This window comes from Diospyros lotus, chromosome 2 (genome assembly GCF_014633365.1).
Source record: "Diospyros lotus cultivar Yz01 chromosome 2, ASM1463336v1, whole genome shotgun sequence".
Taxonomy (NCBI): Eukaryota; Viridiplantae; Streptophyta; class Magnoliopsida; order Ericales; family Ebenaceae; genus Diospyros; species Diospyros lotus.
In genome coordinates this window covers 10,560,446-10,584,188 of record NC_068339.1, presented here as the reverse complement: position 1 = coordinate 10,584,188, position 23,743 = coordinate 10,560,446, and the positions used below count along the sequence as shown (strand labels likewise).

General features: G+C 39.4%; 1 protein-coding gene across 4 annotated transcripts; it reads right to left on the bottom strand.

Moving 5' to 3' along the window:
• Positions 1-282: 282 nt before the first annotated feature.
• On the bottom strand, positions 283-23,477 carry LOC127795879 (uncharacterized). 4 transcript variants are annotated; one of them, XM_052327840.1, is made up of 11 exons: positions 22,663-23,477; positions 21,480-21,756; positions 21,101-21,286; positions 20,577-20,729; positions 10,696-11,136; positions 6,068-8,398; positions 4,205-4,401; positions 3,979-4,134; positions 2,556-2,790; positions 1,972-2,285; positions 283-1,042 (listed from the first exon to the last, which is right to left on the bottom strand). In XM_052327840.1, exons 1-11 carry the CDS (start codon positions 23,385-23,387, stop codon positions 712-714), a joined length of 5,346 nt encoding a protein of 1,781 aa, XP_052183800.1. In that variant the 5' UTR covers positions 23,388-23,477; the 3' UTR covers positions 283-711. The 4 variants fall into 4 exon arrangements, 3 of the variants coding, with proteins under 3 accessions (XP_052183800.1, XP_052183801.1, XP_052183802.1); XM_052327841.1 differs by having other exon boundaries at positions 21,480-21,718; positions 22,663-22,809; XR_008021878.1 differs by lacking the exon at positions 283-1,042 and having other exon boundaries at positions 2,137-2,285; positions 2,556-2,714.
• Positions 23,478-23,743: the final 266 nt, after the last annotated feature.

The following is a 23,743-nucleotide window of genomic DNA, read 5'->3' as shown; positions in this document are numbered from 1 at the left end:
GGGCAAGCAGCGGCAAAATTATGGCCACCAAAATCATTTTTCATGGAACAAATCAACTCAATCAATGAATATAATACTATTTTTGCATTTTCACAATCCTCGCAATTTTGTATTTGGTTAACTCAAGTCCATTTACAGACAACAGCCCTTTTGGGTTCTCCTTTGTTCCCTAAATTTGGTTTCTTTGAAACCAATTCCTTTCTCATTCATAGTCAAGCTCAGTGCAGTAACAGTCTAGCTTGAATTGTGAGATGGCCAACAATTAAGATAAAACTCTGCAGCTAGTCGCTAAGAATTCGGGCGTCATCTAATTTCCATAAACTTGTAATCACATTTCAAATATCAATGATCAGAAAATAGAACTGAATTTATATACTATAATCATGATGGTACAAAAACAAATGAACTAAATAGAAATCACTCTGTACACTGCTTTTTGCAGGGAAAACTTGAAATGTCCCAATGGACAGCTTGTGTAATTCAATGGAAGCCAAAATTGCCTAACTATGCATCACTAAAATGCCAACACTTGAACTACGGCATGCCCGCACGGTTCATATGAAAGTTTTAAGGTCCTTAATGATACCTTTTGCTTTCGTTTCTTTGCAACTCTACATGTTCCAAACAGAACGACGCCGTAGTGTGCGCTGTATGTTTTACCACACGCGGCACCAAGACACTGCTGCGAACTTATTAATACTGTGCCCTTGATTACTGAATGTCGCTTGTGTTTTCATGCTTGAGTTCTCCTTGTATTTTTTCTTCAGATGGAATGGCTAACCTTGGATGGAGAACTATTGCCATTAATAAAGAGAAAACAAGACCAGCAGCCCCACTGAAGGGTTCGAAAGCATGAGTACCGGATACCCACAGGGGGGAGTTCTGCTGATAAATCAAGAAACCACCCCTTTGTAAAACAAAACTTGAAGTCAATATGCCTGCCCGCAACCCAATTGGAACAGAGAGGCTTCCTTGGCTTCTTTGCCGAGCCCCAGCCAGGCTCAATGACAGAAGCCATAGGCCTGGAATTGCAAGTGGAGACCTGAAACCCATAAAAGAAAATGATTATGACATTTCTCACTTTCATATGGTCATAAGATGAAATGAGTTAGAACCAAGAAAAAGGAATCATCACGAAATCCTGTCTTTCAAAAACTACTTCGAAGGGAGGAAGCTTTTGCCAATCTCGTCCAAATCCAGAAGATTGTTTTACGTCTTCCAAGAATAAAGAACTAGAATTACTACAGTTTGTGTGTTCTATTTTTTTGTTCTTTGTTCGATTCATGAGAATATTTTTGGGCTTCTCTGGGTCTTCTGAGAGGGTGGGGTTTAACCCTGTTCTTTTAAGAGTGATCTACAAACCCAAGTTCCTGGTAGGCTTGCTTGTGAGGATAGTATGCTTTTGGGCTGTTTTTTTCCCCTCAAAGTTTGGGTGTTAAGAACAGTGTGTGTGTTAATCTTTTTGGCACTAAAACAATAAAATAAAAAGAGAATTTCTAATATCCCTAATTGACGTGATTTCCAAATGATTCATTAACTATGGTTGGACAAAACATTTACCATCAAAAGTTTGGATGCTTTCTCCAAAGCCAAACGTGTTTGTCTTTATATACTTTCTATCTCCCAAATTCTCAACCAGTACACCACCATTTTTATCCCATCATTGAAGATGTCTCCCTTCCCCAGACCAATGGTCATTACCCCCATCATTGAAGATGTCTACCAACAATAGACATGAATTATGAAACTTAAAGGGATATTTTTCTCGAACATGTCACTCCATTGTAGCATACATCAACAATATCAAAGAATGAGCAGCCAAAATTTCTTTGCATATGTATTCCATTTAACATTTTTTTTTTCTTTTTCTTTTTGTGAAAGGCCAAAAGCTTAAGAAAGACTTAGATGAGAGGAGAAAATATGTGAATGACAGTGGCACAGTGTCATCCAAATTGGAAATGACAAACATACCTCTGACATAAAGAGAAGGCAAGTCCTGAAATGATAATTGCATGATAATATCCAAGATCGGTTGCAATTTCATCTGGCAGCCATGACCTGAATAAAAGTTCTTCCACAGCTGCAATGCCTGTTGCTGTCACAATTCCTTGTCCAACAAGTAAAAGCATCTTGCCACACATTTTGAGCCATTCCACAATCTCAGAAGAATGTGAAGTAAAATTGGAAGGCCATGTCAAACTAACACAACCAAGGAATACATTTGAATATTGTATTAACAAAACAAGCATAACCCCTCCAATTAATCCCTTCAAAAAGTTTTGGACCTGCAAATGTGCCTGAAATTAGTTTTTGACTCTAATCTAAGGAATGTACATAATTATCAAAGCATGTGAAAGATCTTGAAAACAGGAGGGGGAGAGGAGAGGGAGGAATCATTACAAATACATGCGCGTAGCAACAGTCGGAAATGATATTTCAAACAACAGAGAATGTACACATGCAGCCAACTAGAAACAGGGTAAAATTCTATCAAGTTCATAGTACACAATTGCTACTTCAAGGACATTGCACTTGAGCAGTAATTATGTCCATACCTTTGATGGCGAAGACAAATCCAGCCCATATTCCTCAAATGGATTTTCAAACCCACGAATTCTTTTTCCCCATAACATAACAAGTGTTACAACAGAAGCATACAGGCCAACAATGCAAATCAGCTCGGGGATTCTGGAGGAATTATGCATTGCCCAACCCTGCACAAGTGTAGGGAGCAGTGGAACAACAACAGGCGACCATAACACAAGCACCATGAAGACAAAAGCAAGTACCCTAGGGAAGAAAGCATGATTATTACAAAGAATTCAGTATACGTAACACCAGGGCAGACAATAATTAAAGAGAGACAAGCATGAATAGTCTGAAAATATTCTTTAACAAAGAATTTTGTATCGATGTAACCATAAACATGTTCACTGTTGTATTTTCTCACAACATATCATTAAGCCCATTTTGTGGCGTAGCACAGTAATGCTAAGCTGTTTGGTCAGTCCCGTTGAGCTTTCAACAAAGAAAAACAGAAGCAACATAGGTTTCCAACCAACGGTTTTTATACATATGACCAAAGGAATGCCGGAAAGGCAAGTGGCTAGAATGACATATAATTCCACTGCCAGCACAAAATAGTTAGGGAAATAAGACGTAAATATGTTGAACCGTGAATCATTATGCAGTGTCAAAGCATATTTTGGGCACTTTATCACAAACTTCAAGCATTTGTAGAAGAAAGTGCAATGAATGCTCTAGATACATTTACAATGGACTATTCAGTACAAAATTATATTGTATTGGTTACTTTCTATTTTATTGTCAAGTAAACGAATGAAAAAAACAGTATCAATGGGAGACCAGGGTTACCATTAAAGGCCTGCATAAGATTACTTTGAAAGTGCACTAAGAAGTAGATGCAAGAACAAATAATATATCAGGAGTCACTCACAGATATTAAATTATGATACAAACACCTGTGAAATCACAACCTAAGGTTGCTCAATTTCCAAAAGGTTGCTCACGTTGGTTCTTTACAAATCTAATGTATCCCTGAACTAGTGTATTCACCATGGAGCATTACACCACCAACACTCGAATTGTAGGATTGACAACATAAAAGGACTAGAAAGGTAGAGGCAAAAGGGTAATTTGAACCAGCCATATCAGATCAATTTAGCAATTCAGTAAGACAAAGTTGTAAAAAAATGCTTGCTGAACACAATCAAACGCCAAGCATAGGCTTCCTATTATAATCTTTTCAATTTGCACCTTCTCATCAGTAAAAGTATAAGAACATAAAATGGTGCGAAACTGATGAATATTTCTGCCAATGGCACAATATAAATTCAAGTGATGCTATCACCCCAAGTGCTTATGCTCTTCACTTATCATATATCCTTCCTTGTAATATCTTCTTCATGTGAGAAATATAAAAATTCTCTTAGTTTCAGCAATTTAGTCATAATTTACCTCTGAAACAAGGGACGTTCAGCAACACGCAGAAATGAGATAAGTCTGTCAGTCAAACTCATAGCACCACGTATACCACCCCAGAGCAAAGCAATTCTACTAAAAAGCTTCAAAATGCCTCCCTTCTGTCCCAATTCTGATAGCATTGCCACAAGCCTGATTAGACAAGAAGAATGGTGAGTAATTTTGCAAAAGATATGTGTTAACTTAAATAAAATAATCAGACCTGTCTTGATCTACTTCACCGTCCCCTTTCACAGGTACCACAGGACTAGCAATAGACATGGCTTTCTCTGCAAGGTTTGTGACAATATTCTGATTTTTTTCAGATGTTTCCTCATCAAGCTTGCCCTCCTGATCATCTCCTTTCTCTTTAAAGGCCTTGGACAATGTTCCAGAAACTGCACCACCTTTACCTGAATCCTTCATACCCATGGATCACCAACAAACATGAGAAATGCACAATCTAACATGATTTTATTCATGATCTCTAGTAAAATGTTTTTAAACTGATTCTACTCACAGAGGTGGTCTACAAAATCTTGAGGCAAATAAATTCTGAATTTTCAGAGCAATATTAGAAAATGATGTTTTCAGAGCTTATCAAAATAACAATAGTTTAAATCAAGCACAGGGACACGACCAAACTTTGTTGGAAAAAGTACCATGTGATCTAATATTGTTAGCTGATTTGTGTTGAAGAAGGAAAATATGTATTAAAGAAACATACATGCACTGATGAATGAAAAAAATAAGAATGTTCAACCATAGAAAGATCTCTTCTGAAACACAACAATCCACACACTCTTCCTAAAATTAGAAGGGAAGATGTGAAGAATGCAAAGCCAAACAAGTTCTAGATAATTTTGCATGTGTCATCAGTACATCAGCATACAATAACAAAGCATTAAGTATCTCATATGAAGAAAATAACCAACATGGGCTGGAGATATGCCATCTATTGCTACATTTTCTAGGTAGATGACACCACTTTGACACTTGTTTTCCCATGCACTTTCACAATTCAAGGATCAATTTTTTGTTCCAAATATACTATTTTGGTTAGCTCTGAAAAGGAAATATTTTAGAAATGTGATAAAAACAATAAGAAACTGAAAAGGTTTGAAACATTGGAAAAAGAAATTTGAAGTCTATTTAAATGTTTACACAAGGCTAGAATCAAAATAATTGGATCTTTTTGGCTCATGCATCTTTTTACAAATTTAAGTTAGATGTAAACAAATTGAAATAAATTCAAAACCCATTATTAGTGTCTAATAAATTAATTATAGGAACACTAAGTATCTACATATCAAAATATGCATGAGATTTTGCCAAATGAAAATTTGCAGAGATAAGGTTACAATATAAATTATAACCCATGCCACAACGTTCCTGATATGAGATAGAAGTCCTTGGTGAAACATGATTTAAGTTTTTATTCCTGTAACAATACTGAGGATAAATTTTAACAAAGGAAAAAGAATACTAAAACTCCAGTTAGAAGTTCTACTTGAGTTGCTAAGAATGTGGTTTTATAAAAAGCTAGTTTGTTATAACTATGAGATATAAAAAAATTCTAATCATAATATTTGTATAAAAAGTACATATATGTCATAAAGAAGTCAGAAAATAAACGAAACCCAATTTTCATTCTACTTTAGAACTCTCTGCTCTATGTTAAATTTTCTCAAAACTTTGTAATAGATATATACACAAGACTTTTAGTTCTCAAATATATTTTTTTATAAGATAGATTAAAAAGAAAATTCTAGTTAGAATTTTCCTTACATTGTCAAAATAAGTCATTGTATTAGAATGTTTAGACATTTTGGTGACTTTCAGCGTCTCAAAACGTTTCAGCAAAAGCATAGGAGATTTGGTTTCTGGTAATGTTTGCAGTTGTTTTCTTAGGAAATGAAAAAGTTTCAGCGATTTTGATGGAAACCAATCGATTGGTTATGTAGACCACCCTCCTAAGGCATACTTGGACAGCTTAGTCATACCGCATAATAGTTCAAAATTCTTCATCGTTGGTTTGAAAAGAGGAATCAAATGAATAGAGGTCGTGTAAATATCTAGTTGTTACCTGTTGATGCACCAGCAGAGCAGAAGCTCCCACAGCAGCTGTGACAGCACCAACCATGGCAGTCCCTTTGCTTAATGTTTTTGATTCAGGCTTTTCCCCTTTTGTGCTCTCAGGCACACTGTACATCCGATCACATTTATTTTGAACTTGATCAGCCTCTGTTTCTACTATCTGAGCAACCTTTCTTTCCATAGAAAATTTCTTTTGATCAAGGGCCAAGGATTCTCTTTGGTCAATATCATTTATTGAAGCAACATGGAAGAATTTTCTCAAAGCAGCTAAGCTGGAGCCTACAACAACACCAACTGGAACTACTTTTCTCAAATAGTTGGTTTCCTGAATAGAACTCGAAATAGCCCTCAATATATCCTCTCCATTAAGTGTACATAACTTTCCTGAATTACAATCCTCACCATCCAAACAAATCATATTATTCTTGCTGGGTACTGCAGCCAGAGACACAACAGTTGCAACTCGTTCCATATCTTTAGCAAAATTGGACTCTGTCTCTTTCATGTTTGCTTCACTTATCTTTCGACCCACTTCAATCTTCAACGAATCCAATATAATGTTCTTAACAAAGCTCATCAACTCTTCTGATGTTTTATGACCTATTGCATCTTTTTGATTAGTTTTGTCCATTTTGTCAAATTCACAAATGGGTTCCTGTTGTTGCTCAGCATCGACTATAACATATGATGGTTCAATGACTTTGACTGTATCTGTATCTGCTTTTGAAGCTGAAAAATTGTCAGTCAATTTGTCAACATGATTATCAACATTACTGGCAGAATTTTCATCATTTTCTGGTTGTTCCAAGAGCTTCCACTGGCCTTCTTCAGGAAAATAGTCAAGAAATAAAGTGGTAGTTTGATCCAGTCCTGCAGATTTAGGATTTGGCGTCGTTGCATGAAGATATCCATGTAAGTATTCCTTGTAAAGAGGATCACCATATGAATTTGTACTTATGTACAGTGGAATGTTATGTAAATATTTAATTTTACTTGAATGCTCAGCCAAACTTTGGGTGCTTATTAAATGTTCCCTTGATCCAATGCCTAACTTATTTATATGGCTAGCAATACCAATTTCCTCATAACTGCCAATCTTATTCCCCTTAAGTGGATCAGGGCTTCCTACATGTTTCTTCTTCTCTGCCAATCCGTTTCTTGTATCATTCTGTAAATCATTACCTTCAAAAGAAGAAAGGCAGTTTGTCATGTCAGACTGTGAGCTCAGTTCACTTTCTTTCTCTTCTTTCGTCATTGAGTCATCAATGTCTTCATGGTGCTCAGATATAGAACCATTTCCCCTGTCCTCAACCTCTTTCTTATCATCAACTTCATCTTGGTCATCTTTCTCCTCTTCCAAATGAGTAATCATATCTTCTATTACTCCAAATACACTGTTAACAGCCACTTGTGTGGAATCATCTATTCCAGTCAAGGCATCTAATGCCTGAGACATACTGAATGTTGAGGAATCCGAGATATCTTGATTTGAAATAGAATTCATAACTTTTTCTTCCTTTTTCAGATTATCACTGATTTCCCTTTCCATTGGTTCAGATTCAGCAGATAAGACTGGATTTAACAATCCTTCCTCTGTCTTGGTGGATTGGGTCATCTTATTTTGATCAATTGAAGAATTTAGAACTTTCTGTTTATTCTGCTGGATATTATCCTCCTTCTGCTCGGACTCGGGAGACAAGAGGGGATGTCCTTCCTCTGTCTTGGAGGATTGCATCATCTTAATTTGATCACTAGTAGAATTTGCAACTTTTTGTTTATTCTGCTGGATGTTTTCCTCCTTTTTCATGTCTAATTTAGGTAGTTCACCATCCTGGTCCACTTTATGCTGGCAAACGTTTGCATCCCCGGTGTCACTTTGCCCTTCAGAATGGCTGCTAAAATCATGCTTCTCACTGGCATTCAACTCATTTTCATTATAATCAGAATCTTGAGTGGTTCTTTCTCTGGACATATCCACATTTTCATCATTTTTTTCCAGTTTACTAGTGTCCTTTTCAAATAACCTGTTATCATTGGAGTTATCTACAATGACATCAACACTTGTTCCCTGATCTGAAGAATGAGGATCTTCATACTCACCTGCACTCGGCAGTCCTACTTTTTCTTGAATATTTGACTTTAATCCTAGTGCCCCATTAGGTATTTGATTAATATTCAGGAGTCTATCAAGTTTCAAATTTGTTCCCTGATTATGCAAAATTTCAGAAACAGCATTTCTAACCTTCTCACGGACATTGTCAGGCACAGCATCTTGCAAAGCTTTTGCAAATGTCTCTCCTTGGTCCAATGCAGTCAGGACCTATAGAGAAGTGAAAAAAGAATAGTGATTAAACTAAATCACGTCCTTTTTAAAAAAAGTAATTGACAGAAGAATTCCATATCCAAATCCTAGTGAGCAAAAAACAGAAATCCATGAAAGGAACTTTGTTGAGACAATAGATATTTATCTGTTCAATAGGTAATTAACATAAAACATATATTAAATAGCTGATACCAGTACACACAAGAAAATTCTAGTTCTACAAGATTTATACTTCACAGTGACACTATTCCGACTCCATGTACCTTGGAAAACAAACGGAAAACTTTCTATAGAGTAAATCACAACGGTATACTAGTACAGCATTTCACAGCACAGTAATAGCAATATCACATGTCCAATTAATTTTTCTCCAAAGAGCAGCACTCACTGTCACCTATTTACACAATTCCACATAAGCCACTTGACTCTTAGCATCATAGAAATGAAAGAACTCCATCTTGGAGAAAAAAATACTAGTCATTAAGAAGTTTAAAAGTAGAAGCAACCTAAACATGCTCACCGGTGACCACACTCCAGCAAACATTAAGACCACTGGGCCTAACCAGGTGCATAGTTATCTTATTTAAGACAAATGCATGAGATATAATTAAGATGGTTTGGTATGTTGTTGTTGATGTTGGTCCTGTGAGAAGAAGTCCAATAGAAACTCTTGTCAGGCGAATGGATGGAATGGAACAAGTCTTTAGCAAAAGAGGTAAAGGAAGACTAAGAAAACCTTGCTCGGAGACTTTTAGGCAGTGTTAATAAAGGCCCAAGGTGCACTAAGGCACAAAAGGGTATTGGAGCTTGAGGCATAAGGTGCAAGGCAAGGAGCACACCTGGTAGAACTAGGCGCATGCTAACTAAAAATAAAAAGAAAAATATATGTCCTAGTTAAAGAATAAGGTATAAAATAAGTCCTAACTCCTAATAATATATTCACACGTATGTTATCAAGAAAATTAAATAATTCAACATATACTAACTAAGAAAAATATTAAAACAAGTTATATACCTGTAACTTTTAATAAAACACATCCTATCATATTTTAGTAACCGGCCTATAAGATCACAAAAATCAAAAACAATTGTAAGAAAAGTCTTTAATTCAACTTAAATTAAATCATAAATAAGATTAACTAATTATGAATTTTAAACCATCCAAAAATCATCCTCATCATCAAGATCAAACATTTCCATATTTTCATCATTATAAGCATCAGTCTCTTTGGTTTGAGAGTCTCTTTTGATTTATTGTTTATTTAGTATTTAGTTATAATTGGAATTAGAATATGAAAAGTTTCCTTTTCCTATTAGGATTGGATTCCATTAAAAATCATAGCAATAAGCAAAATACCAATTCCAATAAGTAAATATCAATTCCAATTAGTATTTAGTTATAATTAAAATTTGAAAAGTTTTCTTTTCCTATTAGGATTTGATTCTATTAAAAATCACAACAATAAATAAAATACCAATTCCAATTAGTATTTAGTTATAATAGGAATTGGAATTGAGAAGTTTTCTTTTCCCATTAGGATTGGATTTTATTAAAAATCACAGCAACAAATAAAATATCAATTCCAATTAATATTTAGTTATAATTGGAATTAAAATCTGAAAAGTTTCCTTTTCCTATTAGGATTCTATTAAAAATTACAGCAATAAACACTTAAAAGTTAAAATAGTAAAAATACTTTTAAAAAAACAGTCAAGCACCCCTTAGCCCAAGGTTGTGCCTGCTTGGGACCATTCCAGGCGCAAAAGGTGCGCCTAGCTGCACCTTGCGCCTAGGCACACCTTTAATAACACTGCTTTTAGGTATAATATAAGCTATAAGAGCCTTATTTCTAAGATAAGGCCGTAAATAAAAATGATTGACAAGCTAGAATTCATGTAGTGGACTCCATTATAATGGGATTAGGACTTCATATGTTCTTTGTTATTGTTGTTGTTTTTTTAGGAGGGTCGGGGGATGGAAGTTAATTAACTTGAAATGGCAGCATTATTGATAAAGCATGTTTAAAGCATATCCCACAAAGTTTCATGTGGGCTGTAGTTCACTAATCGTGGTTACTATTATTCATAGTGGAACACTTACTATCATCATTATTTTCCTCAGTTACTGTGAACAAAATGGGTATTCCATTAATTGTAATGTTATAAGCTTGAATCAAAAAATTTAAGCAGTTGAATCCAACAAATGGAAATAAAATAAACTCAATGGCTTTTTCTTTTTTTTTTTTGGGTTAGGGTGTTGAGAAGCTAAAGATGGAGATGTGACTAAGCAATACCTTCTTCTTCTGCTCTTCTGTCAGATTACCAGGCATAGTTACATCAAGCATATTCATCACTACTTGTGCAGCCTGTAGCACTTGGCCGCTTTCATTATCAATACTTCCAACTTCCACTTTAGCTGATTCTGCATCAACAGAGCTAGCCTGCATCAATGCACCATTGCTCTCTGGTTGAAATCCTTTATCTTTAATTTCAGCACTCCTACAATTCCTAGCTGAGATATCACTTTCTTCTAGCGTCTCTTTGTAAGGATATGCAGATTGTTCATTTAAAACAATGGACTGGGAAAGATTCAGGAACTTGTTTACTCTGCCACTTCTATGAGATTGTCTGTTTTCCTGCAGTGCCAACCCTTTTGAAGGATTAATCGTGACATCAACATCCTTCAAAAGAGGATGACGGCCCTTTAAAAATCCAAGTTCCACAGCTGCAAGCCACTGCACATAGCACATGGACTTCATTAGCATAGCACTTGTGAAATGTGTATTTATATTTGCCAAATCCTGACATAAATAATGTTTTAAGCAACGGTAGCAGATGGCCCCAGTTGGAGCAGTTTCAGGTGTGTAATGGTGACAGAAAACGGAAGTCTAAATTCCCTAGTCTTTTGCACAACACCTATAAAGTTTACCCTTAAAAAATTTTTGTTTTGGCTACAGGTTGGAATATAAAAATGGTTTTCAGTGAGTTTTATTTCCTATATAAACTTCATTTATTAGACACTAACTCAAGACACATTTTTTTCTTTTCGCTACAAACTTACACTATTCTAACTGTTTACAATTTTGCATTTTTTATATTTTCTCCAAACAATAAACCATTATGTATTTATTAGTCAACAACATAAACATTGTGGTGTAGGAAAATAAACATTCCATGATCAATATGCTAATGACATACATAAACACCTAAAAGGAAAAGAAAAAAAAAAAAACCCTAAGCATAAATTGCTTGACTACGAGGGACAGTTATTATTAAAGAGAGAACAGGTGTGTTAAAAATTCAACCTTTCATCAACAAACTAGCCCAGACTAAATAGATCTAAAGTAGTATTGACAGATCTTCCTCCACCCAACTGAAGTAATAATGAAAAGTTTCAAAAACTGAGAAATTTACTGTGTTCAGAAGATTTGGATTAGAGATCAAGAGATCCAACGCAGTTAGATTTCGTTTGGTATGCAAAGTTTGGGGAATTTAGTTTTATTTAAATGAAAGAAAGTAAGGAAGGCAAGCATAAGTCATAACAATTCAATTCAGTCTATAACAGCCCTGGGCATTTCAAAACGGTTAAGATCTTTAGAGCAATAAGCATTTATGTCTGCAACAGATTTGTATGGGCAGAAATCTTTACACTAGAGCAATATAAAGTCCTTGCATCATTAAACCAAAAATATTATTATACATTGCAGATGCACGCCACTAAAATGAACCAAATAAGTGGGCATACAAAAAAGTTCTTTACCACAAAGAGAGTGGTTGTCCCTTCTGGCTTCAACTCCAATAGGTCACTCAGGTCAGTGCAAAATCATAGATCAAGAATATTTAACAAACCTGATGTGCCTAATAAAAGAAGGCAACATAGCATCCAAGGAGGACGGATTCATAAAGTAATGATGGGGATAAATCATTCTTCCACACCAATGGATTTTAAGATCTCTGGAGAAGAAAGAGCCTAACTGGTAAATTACATACATGCCCTCTGGAGCCCCCCAAAAATAAGCAAGAGCCTACCTGGTAAGTTACATACATGCCCTCTGAACTAAATACTGTCAATGTGTTGTGAAGATAAAAAAGAGCGTTACATGAGAGGAAGAATGAGGAAACCCTTCAAACATTAATCAAGCACAAGCATAACCTTACTGGAAAGAGAAAATCCTAGAAAAAGCCAATAAATTAAGAACATAAGCCACTCTTTGAAAAAAATAAATGATCTCCATAGAACTAAGAATTGCCAATACTAATTCAGAAATTGGCTTATTTGAAACTAATCAACAATCATACAGACCAGTAATCTATTTACAAGATTGTAAAATTATTGGCCAAATCACAAAGAATTAAAATGAAGATAATGCCATAAATTGATTTGTGTTATCTTATTGATTTAATGATTTCCATGGTTCAAAAGTTATCCCTAAGTACTGACTTCATACTTCAAGATTTTTTCAATCTATGCTCACAATTCTTGTTCTATCTTTTAACACCCTGTGTCGTGTACCTAGGAGGACCTAATGTAATAAGTACAAAGTAGGGGGGGGGGGGGGGGGGCAGTGTAATTACTAGAATTCATTACATTTGAATGCGGTAACGGCAACCTTGCTGTTTGGCGCCAATCTGCTGGGAACCGAGTATATAAGCTCAGCCCACTGCCAAATGTAGGCATCGAACATTTTGAATTGATTCTATTCAATTTCTCCCTCTAATTCTCTAATCCTCTTCTCCCTCAATTCTTCTCTCCATTCTCTAAATTCCCACCTAAACTCTCCTATTAAGGGAGAACTCCCTGTCGGATCCAAGGGATACGGCAATTGGTATCAAAGCACTCGCTCCTGGCTCCCAAAGAATTGAGGAAATTAGCAATGGCGGATGGTACTCGCATGAAGCAGATGGAACTACAGCTCTAGCAAGTGTCAGCTACGATGATGGAAGTACAAACTTGAGTCGGATCAATGGAGGACTTGTTGGGATCGGTGATTGATTAGAGATTGGAGGAGGTAACAGATCGGTTGCGCGGAGATATGCACAACCAAATCAAAGAGGAGATGAGAGAGCAAAGCAATATGCTGTGTGATCAGATGCAACAGTTTATGCTTATGTTCTCGAGTCAAGCTCAAGTGAGGCTATCACCGGATTTTCCCCCGAGATCCGATCTTGCCAGGAATAGGTACGAGCCAGAGAGTGGTCGGCTCGTCGGAGGTGGAAGGTGATCCAGTAACATTGGGAGACAATGGAATGGAGAGGAGACTGGAGGCTCGGGTGAATTCAATCCCTTCCAATTTTCCCCTTCCGAAATTAGAATTACCGGTGTTTGATGAGACGAAGCCTCGCTAGTGGTTACGTCGGTGTGAGAAATTATTTGGGATACATCGAGTGGCTAAGGACTAAAAGATCAATCTGGCGGTGGCATATTTGAACGATGTTGGAGATGTGTGGTACCAAGGTTGGTTATGGGTGAGGGAAGATTATAATTGGGAGGAGTTTGTCAAAGGGATATGTGACAGATTCGGAGAAAAGAGAACCATGGATATCGTGGAAGAATTCAACAAAATGAAACAGAATGGATCAGTGCAAGAGTACCAACTCCGATTCGAGGAATTGGACGTCTCTAATGCTGAACTGAAATCTATATTTGACTGAAGATTACTTTGTGTCGAGTTTTCTGAGCAGTTTGAATGAGGAGCTAAGGTCAGCAGTGAAGATGACCAAGCCACGAACGGTGCAGGAAGCAGTAGAGAGTGCTCTGCTTTAGGAGATGAATATGAAAGCAATAATGAAGGTGCAGAGGAGCCAGACGAGGGGACATGGATCCTTTCCAACCCCAACAGTGGGGAGAGGGCCAATAACAGAGACGTACAGAATGGGGCCAATACCAAAGTTACCAACATTGCCACTGCCAGCTAACGCGATGCAGCAAGGAGGAAGGATGATGGAGCCGAAGAGACCTTCGGAATTATGTTACAAATGCGGGGATAAGTACTACCCCGAGCATTGTTGTGGCAGACAATTACTACTGTTAGAAGGAGGAGAAGTGGAGGAAGATACAGGGGAAGAGACTCTCATGGCCGGAGAGGAAAGTGAAGAGGAAGAAAATGGCATCATTTCTCTCCATGCTATAAAAGGGGTGGCTAGCAGCAAGATAATTAAGGTGGAAGGGAAGGTACCGAAGGGGTCCCTCATGGTGTTGATTGACAGTGGAAGCACACATAATTTCATCGACGAAAGAACCACAAGGAAGATGAAGTGTGAGTTATCCAACACTCAACCATTGGCGGTGACAGTGGCTAATGGGAGTAGAGTGTTGAGTAAGTCGACATGTCTAGGGTTTTGTTGGATAATGCAAGGGGAACCATTCGAAGCTGATCTTAGATTACTTAAATTGGGAGGCTACCAAATAGTTTTGGGAGTAGACTGGATGAGGGAGGTCAGTCCCATCAGCTTTGACTTTAATAAAATGGAGGTCACGCTGGCAAGGGGAGACAGGAGAATTACGTTACAAGGGAGTATGGAGACAGGGGTGTGCAAGCTAATAAGAGGAAAAAGGTTGCAGAAGTTACTGAAGTGCAAGATATCCCAGGTGGCACAACTCTTTACAATTGAGGCCTACGATGATCAGTAAGAACAAGGAGGACAATGTCTGATGACTGACAATTTCCCAGCCACCACACAATGGAAGGTACATGAATTGTCTTCTCTTGAGGCACTACTTATTGAGTTTAGAGACTTGTTTGCAGAACCTAACAGCCTACCCCCTAAAAGACCCTTTGATCACACAATTCCCCTACAGCCAAATACAGAACCAGTCAACATCAGATCATATAGATACCCTCCGAAACTGAAAAGTGAGATTGAAACTAACGCAGCATGTAGCGTGTGTGTGAAGAAAATACACCAAAATAAACCCTTGAAATAACAAACTTTAATGGCCGAATCTTGGCTTTTAAGAAGACGCAAAAACAAGACTGTTTTGCTAAAAAAAACCCAAATAGGTTGCTGAAATTTATATTGAAAAAACTTGATTGCAAACTCTATATTCTAGGCATATTTATAGTGTTTGACTAATTCAAATCCATCTAATATTTGTAACTAAAATCCAACTAGAATAAAATCATCTAACTAGAATCCTAAAAATAAAATCTAAATAAAAGTCAACTAAAATCCTAATAGAAATAAATTCTAAATAAAATTCAATTAGAATCCTAATAAAAATAAAACTCTAATCAAACATGAAGTAGAATTCTAAATCAAGTAGAAACATAAAGTAGAATCCTAAAACATATGAAGTATTAAAATACTATTCTGGCGTTATGATAGGATACCAGATAGCAAATCCAAACAACAATCAAATATCAATAGTTTTCAATACTTTTCAGCAGAAAACACGAACAAACCAGGGCATTCGAGAGGCCCTTACTCTCCCAATTCTTCTATCAAAAACTAGCTCCCCTCTCCCTCTTCTTCTCAGCTCTTTATACCGCTCCTCTGCCCCTCTCTAACTGAATTCCCTTGCACATGCAAATTATTCCCTCAGTCTATGGATAACAAAACTACCCCCCATGCACACATGGTGGTTGTAACAACCTGCATGTACTAATTCCCTATTCTCCCCTTCATGCTTGCTAGTCTTTGGTAAGTCCAATACACCGGTGGCCTATCATTACTCCCCTCCTGCACTTTCACCTTGTCCTCAAGGTGAAAAGTAGGAAATTGTTGCTAAATCATAGGGCTCCCAGGTGGTCCAGGACCCACTTGGGCTTGGAGTATGTGAATCTTGTCTTCGATTTGCTGGGCGGTCTCCATGATTTGCAAATAAACCCGATGGCCTTAACACCCTAACTTCTATCCTGATTTTTGGCTTCAACCGGTTAACAAATGTGCCCTCCAACATGACCACTGAAACTTCTCCCACCCAGGCCGCCACTTCTCGATCAACCTTAAGGAACCGCTTGGCAAGCTTATTCAGATCCGAATACTCTTGAGTATCACGTCGGCTCATCACAAGAAATGGGTGATCATAGCACTGGCGAAGACACAATAGTAGTTCCAGAATAGAAGCATAATTATGGAGAACTCATCCTCGCTCAACAAATTGGTCAAATTTCACCTTGGATCTTTTAAATAAGGCCTCGTATAAATCTTTTTCAGCCTCTGTGAGTTCACCATAAATCACCTTAATGTCTGCTGGCGGAAGAACTCTAATTGGCCTTAAAATTGACTGCACCAACTTAAGTCCTCTCTCATCACCCTCCTCGAAAGGCCTTTGGACAAGTTTATTCCACCATGCCCACTTCCCCTATGGTTCCACTCTCAAAAAACGAAGGAGACTGTAAATGTCCTCCAGATTGTTCTCATCAAAAGTGGTAGGAGATGGCTGGACCCTTGATGGCGCCCCAATCATCGATACGATGCCCTCCTTGGACGTTACTAGATACGCCTTCCTCGACATCAGATTCCTGATCTTCTTCCTCGGCTGCATCAATGCCTTGGCCGCTTCCAGTCTCGTCTTGAACTGGACGAAGCTGTACCCCTTGGTCTTGCCCATGACCCGGTCGAAGATGACGTTGCAATTCTCGGTCTCAACGCACGACTCGAAGGCAAAGGCTAAGGTTTCTCACGTCATGTCCCACGCAAGGCCGTAGACGACGAACTTGCGACTAGATATGTCGCGATCCGCGGCATCGCGGAGGCGAGTGAAGAGGAAAGCGTCGGGCACGTCGGTGCCGACAAGGAAGTTAATCCACTGGTACTTGGTGTAGGGCTCAAGAAGTTTCTGGATCTTCTCGGGCTTGGTCTCACCAGAGGAGGAATCATCGTCGGCGTCCGAATCGAACTGAATTGGCATCGCGATGTCTTTGGTTGGGACTGGAGCTTGGTATTTCTGAAGCTTCTTCTTCTTCCTGCATTTCTTCTTGACGCTTTTGCTGTCACCTTGTGGTTGTCTAGTCACCTGCCTTTTTCTTCTTCGCCTTCCCCTTCTTCGCCATTGCTTGAGCAGAGATGCGATGGCGGTGCCCTATGGCTTCGTCTTTCAGGTTTGCTTTCTTACCCACACGAATCTCTCTTCGTCTCCATCGTTCCCATTGGGCCCATGGAGGTGTAGCACCCTCCAAACACTGTGTTGCTGTGTCCGTCTTCTCGTCAGCCAACACCGCAACTCCCAACCCCTCACCCATCGCCTTAGCGAAGGCCGAAGGCCAATGTGATGAGGCGGGGCTGGGCATCCCCCATTTTTGTGCCATCATCGAAGGAGGCAATATCACTGCCCGCTGGTGATTCGAAATTGGGGACGACGGGGCCTAACCTTTGTTTGGGCCGGGTCCAACAATCCTTCCACGAATCACTAGATTCATCTCCTCAATTGGTTGGGCTAGGTCCATCATCTACTCCAGCCCAATCGGCCTTGACACCCTCATCTCGGCTCGGATGACCGGCTCTATTCCGTTGATAAAGTGGCCCTCCAGCGACGCCTTTGGCATGCCTGTGACCGGTGAGGTCAAAGTCTTGAAGCCAAGGCGGTAGTCCTTGACGGAGCCCCACTGTCGACGCGCAAGGAACCTCTCCTCCACCGTGCCTTCCTGTGCGATCCTGAACCTATCCCTCAACATCGCCTTGAGCTCCGTCCAGCTCCTCACCCGTCGTCGTCTTTGCTCCCACTAGAACCACGACAGAGCTGCTCCTTCAAAGCATGAGGCCGCCGACTCCAACTTCTCCGCATCGGACAGCTGGTTCACCAAGAAGTAGCGCTCAGCCCTAAAGACCCAGCCATCTGGATCATCTCCCTCGAAGTTGGGTATTTCCAGGTACTGCTGCCTTCCGACACCATCGACCCAGCCGCCCCCTTCGCCACTTCTCCCTCCAGCTACCGGCGTTCCCTCCCTTGACACGAGAGAATCCGCAGGTTGGTCTTCCTCATCACGCTCCCCCTTTCTCTCTCTCTCTTGCTCCTCCTGTCTCTCCTCGTTCTTCCTCTTGCTCGCCCGCTCCTGTTCTTCCCATCTCGCTCGCATCCTCACAAACAGCTCTAGCAGGTTCGCTAGGTGTCTCTCCATCTTTTGAAACGCACTCCTCATGGCATCATCTCCCAGCGAATGCCTTCCACCCTCATCTCCGAATCACCGACTGGATCAGTCAAGTTCACCATTAGGATCGAAACGCTCTGATACCAAATTGATAGGATACCAGATAGCAAATCCAAACAACAATCAAATATCAATAGTTTCCAATACTTTTCAGCGGAAAACACGAACAAACCAGGGCATCCAAGAGGCCCTTACTCTCCCAATTCTTCTATCAAAAACTAGCTCCCCTCTCCCTCTTCTTCTCAGCTCTTTATACCGCTCCTCTGCCCCTCTCTAACTGAATTCCCTTGCACATGCAGATTATTCCCTCAGTCTATGGATTACAAAACTACCCCCCCCCCCCCCCCCATGCGCACATGCTGGTTGTAACAACCTGCATGTGCTAATTCCCTATTCTCCCCTTCATGCTTGCTAGTCTTTGGTAAGTCCAATACACCAGTGGCCTATCAGCGTTACTATTCCGACATGGTCGGCTAGGCCTTGGGCCGGGTCTTGATCAATGACCACATCAGAAACCTTAGTCAAAGAAATGTTGAACCAATCCTTAATCTGCCCCACCAGAAGCCCTTTTGCATCTCAGGTGCTTGGAGGCCTATCTCAGGTGCTTCTGTTTTGTACAATCTAAGGGATAGAACAAATGGTTATCCCTGGCACAATGGTGGTATAATTCCAGTCACCATCGCTCCATTCTGATGACACCATTTGAGGCTTTATATGGGTACAAGTCCAATTTAGTATGGATGATCGGGGAGCCAACTTATGTGACAGATGTGGATACATATCTACGAAATCGGCAGAACATCTTACAAACTCTGAAAACTGAGTTGGCTAAGGCACAGAATCGGACAAAACAGATGGCAGATAGAAAGAGAGTGAGAGGTGGGAGAAGAAGTTTACCTCAAACTCAGCTAGCCCCAACTCAAGTCCATGTCGAAGCAACCAGTGACTAAGCTGAGTCCAAAATTCTATGAGCCCTATTCCATTACAGTAAAGGTTGGACCAGTAACTTACAGATTACAGCTACCAGAAGGAACCCAAGTCCACCCTGTGTTCCATGTGTCCCTTCTCAAAAAAGCTAACGAAAATCAAATAGTTAGCCAGCCCCTACCACTGCCACTCCAAGAGCAAGAGCCAACAACCAACCCATTGGCTATCTTAAACAAGAGGGTGATCTTCCAACAAGGGGCCCCTATCACTCAAGTGCTTGTACAATGGTCTACAATACACCCGGACAACAGTACTTGGAATACCTTCTAGAGTTTCTCAACCAATTCCCTAACACGACCAGCCTGCTTACCATTCTTGGGGATAAGAATTAGCTCAAGGAAAGGGGAGTTGTCGTGTACCTAGAGGTCCTAATGTAATAACTACAAAGTAGGAGAGGCCAGTGTAATTACTAGAATTTGTTACATTTGAATGCGGTAACGGCAACTTTGTTGCTTGGCGCTAATCTGCTGAGAACCAAGTATATAAGCTTGGCCCAATGCCAATTGTAGGCATCGAACATTTTGAATTTGATTCTATTCAATTTCTCCCTCTAATTCTCTAATCCTCTTCTCCCTCAATTCTTCTCTCTCTCCATTCTCTAAATTCCTGCCTAAACTCTCCTATTAAGAGAGAACTCCCTATCAGATCCAAGGGATACGACACCCTACACCTATAATACATTGCAAACCTTTCACAAAACTTGACACTGGATATGGCAAAGAACTCAAAATTTATTGTCAACCTCACACCATTCACTTGGATTTCATATAAGGCCAGCTAGGAGTCACAGTATATTATACATCATGCTATACTCTCAAGTTGGTAATAAGTTTTACCTATGAAAAAAACCTTAAAGCATTTCTTTTAGCAATCCATATGCCCAATACCAGACTAAGAAATCAGTTTGAATTTTAGACAAATCAAACTAAGAATATTCTAAATTTTTAAAATTGTTTTCAAACTTTACTTCTGTAGATTCGGATAAGAACCCAGTTAGTTTGGCACACATAACAGGCGAATCCACATAAACAAGGAGTTATAGCTACACCAGAATAAACTTATTCAATTGTAAGATAGTAATGAATTCAAGTTCATACCTCAATGGTAAGATGCTGGTACCAAGATATAATAGATCTCTCATTCACAGTAGTTCTAGCTGGCAAATAAGAGCATAAAAGTAGGCTTGTAAATGGATTTTCTTCTATCACACTGTGTGGAATAGAGAGCAATGGCGCCATTCTATCATCATTCTGATAAAGCAATATGACCATAATTTGTCAGTATTTCTTCTAAGGAACAAAAGGTCATAATGAGGTTTAGTTTTACACATAACAAGTAAGAGGCGAAGCTACAGTAATATGGTTCCCTTGTCAACCAGTACATATATAAGAGATATCTGTTGCAATAATTTTTCAACTAAAAACGGAAAGATTATTATGTTAGCAATACCACAATTAAAATGGCCATATCACAAAGGCATAACATAACCAAAATATTGAAAAATCTTTGCATGTATACTTGATAAACTTGAAACACCCAATGATTAAATCAAAATTCAAATAACACAAGTGATCTTGTTATACATCTAAATGCCCAAACATCAAGAATAATATATATACACCTGTATGAAGAGAACAGGAATCTTCACATTTCTGACCATACTTCTACTGCTAGATTTTTCATAAAAGTCCTCTATGGCATCAAAACCATATGATTTCATAGAAATTGCTTTTTCAAAATCACGGACAGATTTTGCTTCCAAAGCTTTTTCCACATCAAACCCTTTTGCTCTACCTCGAAACAGTTCCTGAAAGAATTGAAAAGGCAGTATATAAGTTAATACACTATAGAGATAAATGCAAGGCAGTAAAGATTCAGCCAATTGAACGTTAACCAGATTGTGCATACTGTTAATTTTGTGTCAAGATATAGCCAGTGTAATAAGACAGGAGTTTGAGTGGTCATATTTAAGATCTAGAATCCTCACAACAATTACCAACCTTGCTAGATTGCAAAATATCCACAAGGCCTTCTAATAGCTTCTGACTAAAAACATCATGACGAGATGATGGCCCTGTGGCCTCCTCTAAGTCAAAAGGATTGTCAATGCACGTGGCAGCTGTAAGTGGTGTTCTCTCTCCAACTTCGGCAAGGTACTTTGTCAGCATGTTTGCGCCATAACCCCAGCCAACACCCATCAATGTTGTCCATGGCCTTGCCCTGTTGATGTACTGTATAGCTGTGGAGATATCATCACTGTCAGCTGCTGTAAATAACCTACATAGATGAATTTTATTAGGGATCCTACTGCCAGCTTGATCTCAGAAAAATTTGAACAGGGACCAGGACTAAGAGACGTCCAGAACTCATGCATTAATGTGATAGCATTCTAATACTCAAAACACTTATGTCTGCATGTTATGTTCTCATAAACAGTGTCAAATCCTATTAATCAAGATAGGGTTCTTGTTTATACGTTCACAGAATTACAGAATTGAGGTGCTAAAATATGCATGGCACTTGTAGTGTTAAAATATACACTGAGCAATTAACCATGTATAAAACTTTTCTGGAGACATTTGTACAGTAAATTAACCGTATTACATAGCTTCGTGAACTCAAATTCAAAATTGAAAATGAAAGGCCACTCTATTTTGCAAATAGCATTGAAATGGCTTATTTTCGGTTACATCCTGCCCTCCAGTCTCATCTTTTTTCTCTCACACCTATACTGCCAGGAATCCAATGCATACAAACTGCACTTCAGCTCTTAATCTAGTTGAACCATAGCTTAGGTGGGAGATTTCGAGTCCTGGAGGCTTTGAAAGATGTCAAGACACTTGAAATGATGGTTTAACAAGTGCACAAGTAGGACAGAATCATGTGGAAGCTAAGGTAGCTAAGGTAAGTCTGAATGAACTTGACCTTCACTGCCATTTAATCAAATATATTTGCCTCATGAAAAACACTTTATTTCTGGAAACTATTACTGCGCATATTTTATATCCATTTTGTCTTGACTAGCCTTATCCAGCTGACCATCCTAACCATTAATTTCTGCAAGTGTTCTTGATTAGCCAAAGGTGTTAGTAGTATTGAGAGTCATGATACAAGAGATTGAGCCATCACAACGTAAAAAATTAACAGGAAGGAAAAGATCATTAAACTCGTTGACTCACTCACCGGGCCGTGGTGAGCGGCGAACCGGCACATCCTCTAGGGTTCATCACGATGGGAAAACAACCGCGCTTCAGCGATTCACACACGAAAAGCCGAACGTTGGCCGCCATACTCCCTTCAGCAGTCCCGGGAACGAGCAAAAGCGTGGTGTCCAACGTCAAACCATACGACTCCGTCAAATCCAAATTCACCGGCCAATCCAGCGTAATCACTCCGCCATCCTCACAACTCAGGCACACTCTCTGATACACCAATTTCTCCGCCTCATCCTCGTCATCACGGGCCGGCTTCGCTCGAATAATTCTCCCACAGTTACCCCTCCCGTCCACCTCCGACATCGACGGACAGCGCAGAGTCACGAAACGATTAAACGGCGTCGGACTAGCGAGAAAAGTCCACTCTCCGATGTCGGACGGCGGGGAATCAAACCGGCGGTCGGAGAGGTAAAGAGCGACGCCAGCGGCGAGGCCGAGCGCGGGAGAGATCAGGTCGAAGGAGTTGACGGAAGGGAAGTGAGAGAGCAACCTCTGGAACACCGCTTCGAAGGGGGAGGAGGGGCCTAAGTGACAGCACAGCACCGCCGTTCGAGCAGCTTTGAGTCGGCGACGGTGCCATGATCGGTACTGTCGGAGATGGAATCCGGATCGAAGTGGAAGAGGTTGGAGAGAGCGCAGCGAAGCGGGGTTTTGGCGAGTGGCGCCGAAATTGGAGGCGATGCTCATTTTCATTTTGGAGGAGGGATTGAGAATTGAACGGTTTGAATTTGTTTCACCTTCGTGGTTGGAAGAGTGAAGTGAAGCAGCGAGCAGAGGAGAATTCGAGAGTCGCAACCAACTTGAGCTTGTGGTGCGGGCGAGGTTTAGTACGGATCTGGAGGCCCCACCCAACGGTCCACTCGCACGTCGTTATTTGCTGTGAGTGAATAGACTTGGTATCGATTGGGATTGATTTACGTGTATTTGGCATTAAATAAATATAGGAATAATTACAAAAAATATTTTTTTAGATTTGTCGTTAAATTAAGTTTTAAAATAATTTTATTAATTAATAAAATATTACACTAATAGGACTGTTTTTAAATTAC

Excerpts from the sequence above, each read along its gene's own strand:
- LOC127795879 (XM_052327840.1), bottom strand. The coding sequence starts at position 23,387 with ATGAAAATGAGCATCGCCTCCAATTTCGGCGCCACTCGCCAAAACCCC. Across the intron at positions 8,399-10,695 it reads CAGAAGAGCAGAAGAAGAAG|GTCCTGACTGCATTGGACCA; the intron begins GTATTGCTTAGT and ends ACTTCTCTATAG. Across the intron at positions 2,791-3,978 it reads GAACGTCCCTTGTTTCAGAG|GGTACTTGCTTTTGTCTTCA; the intron begins GTAAATTATGAC and ends TTTCTTCCCTAG.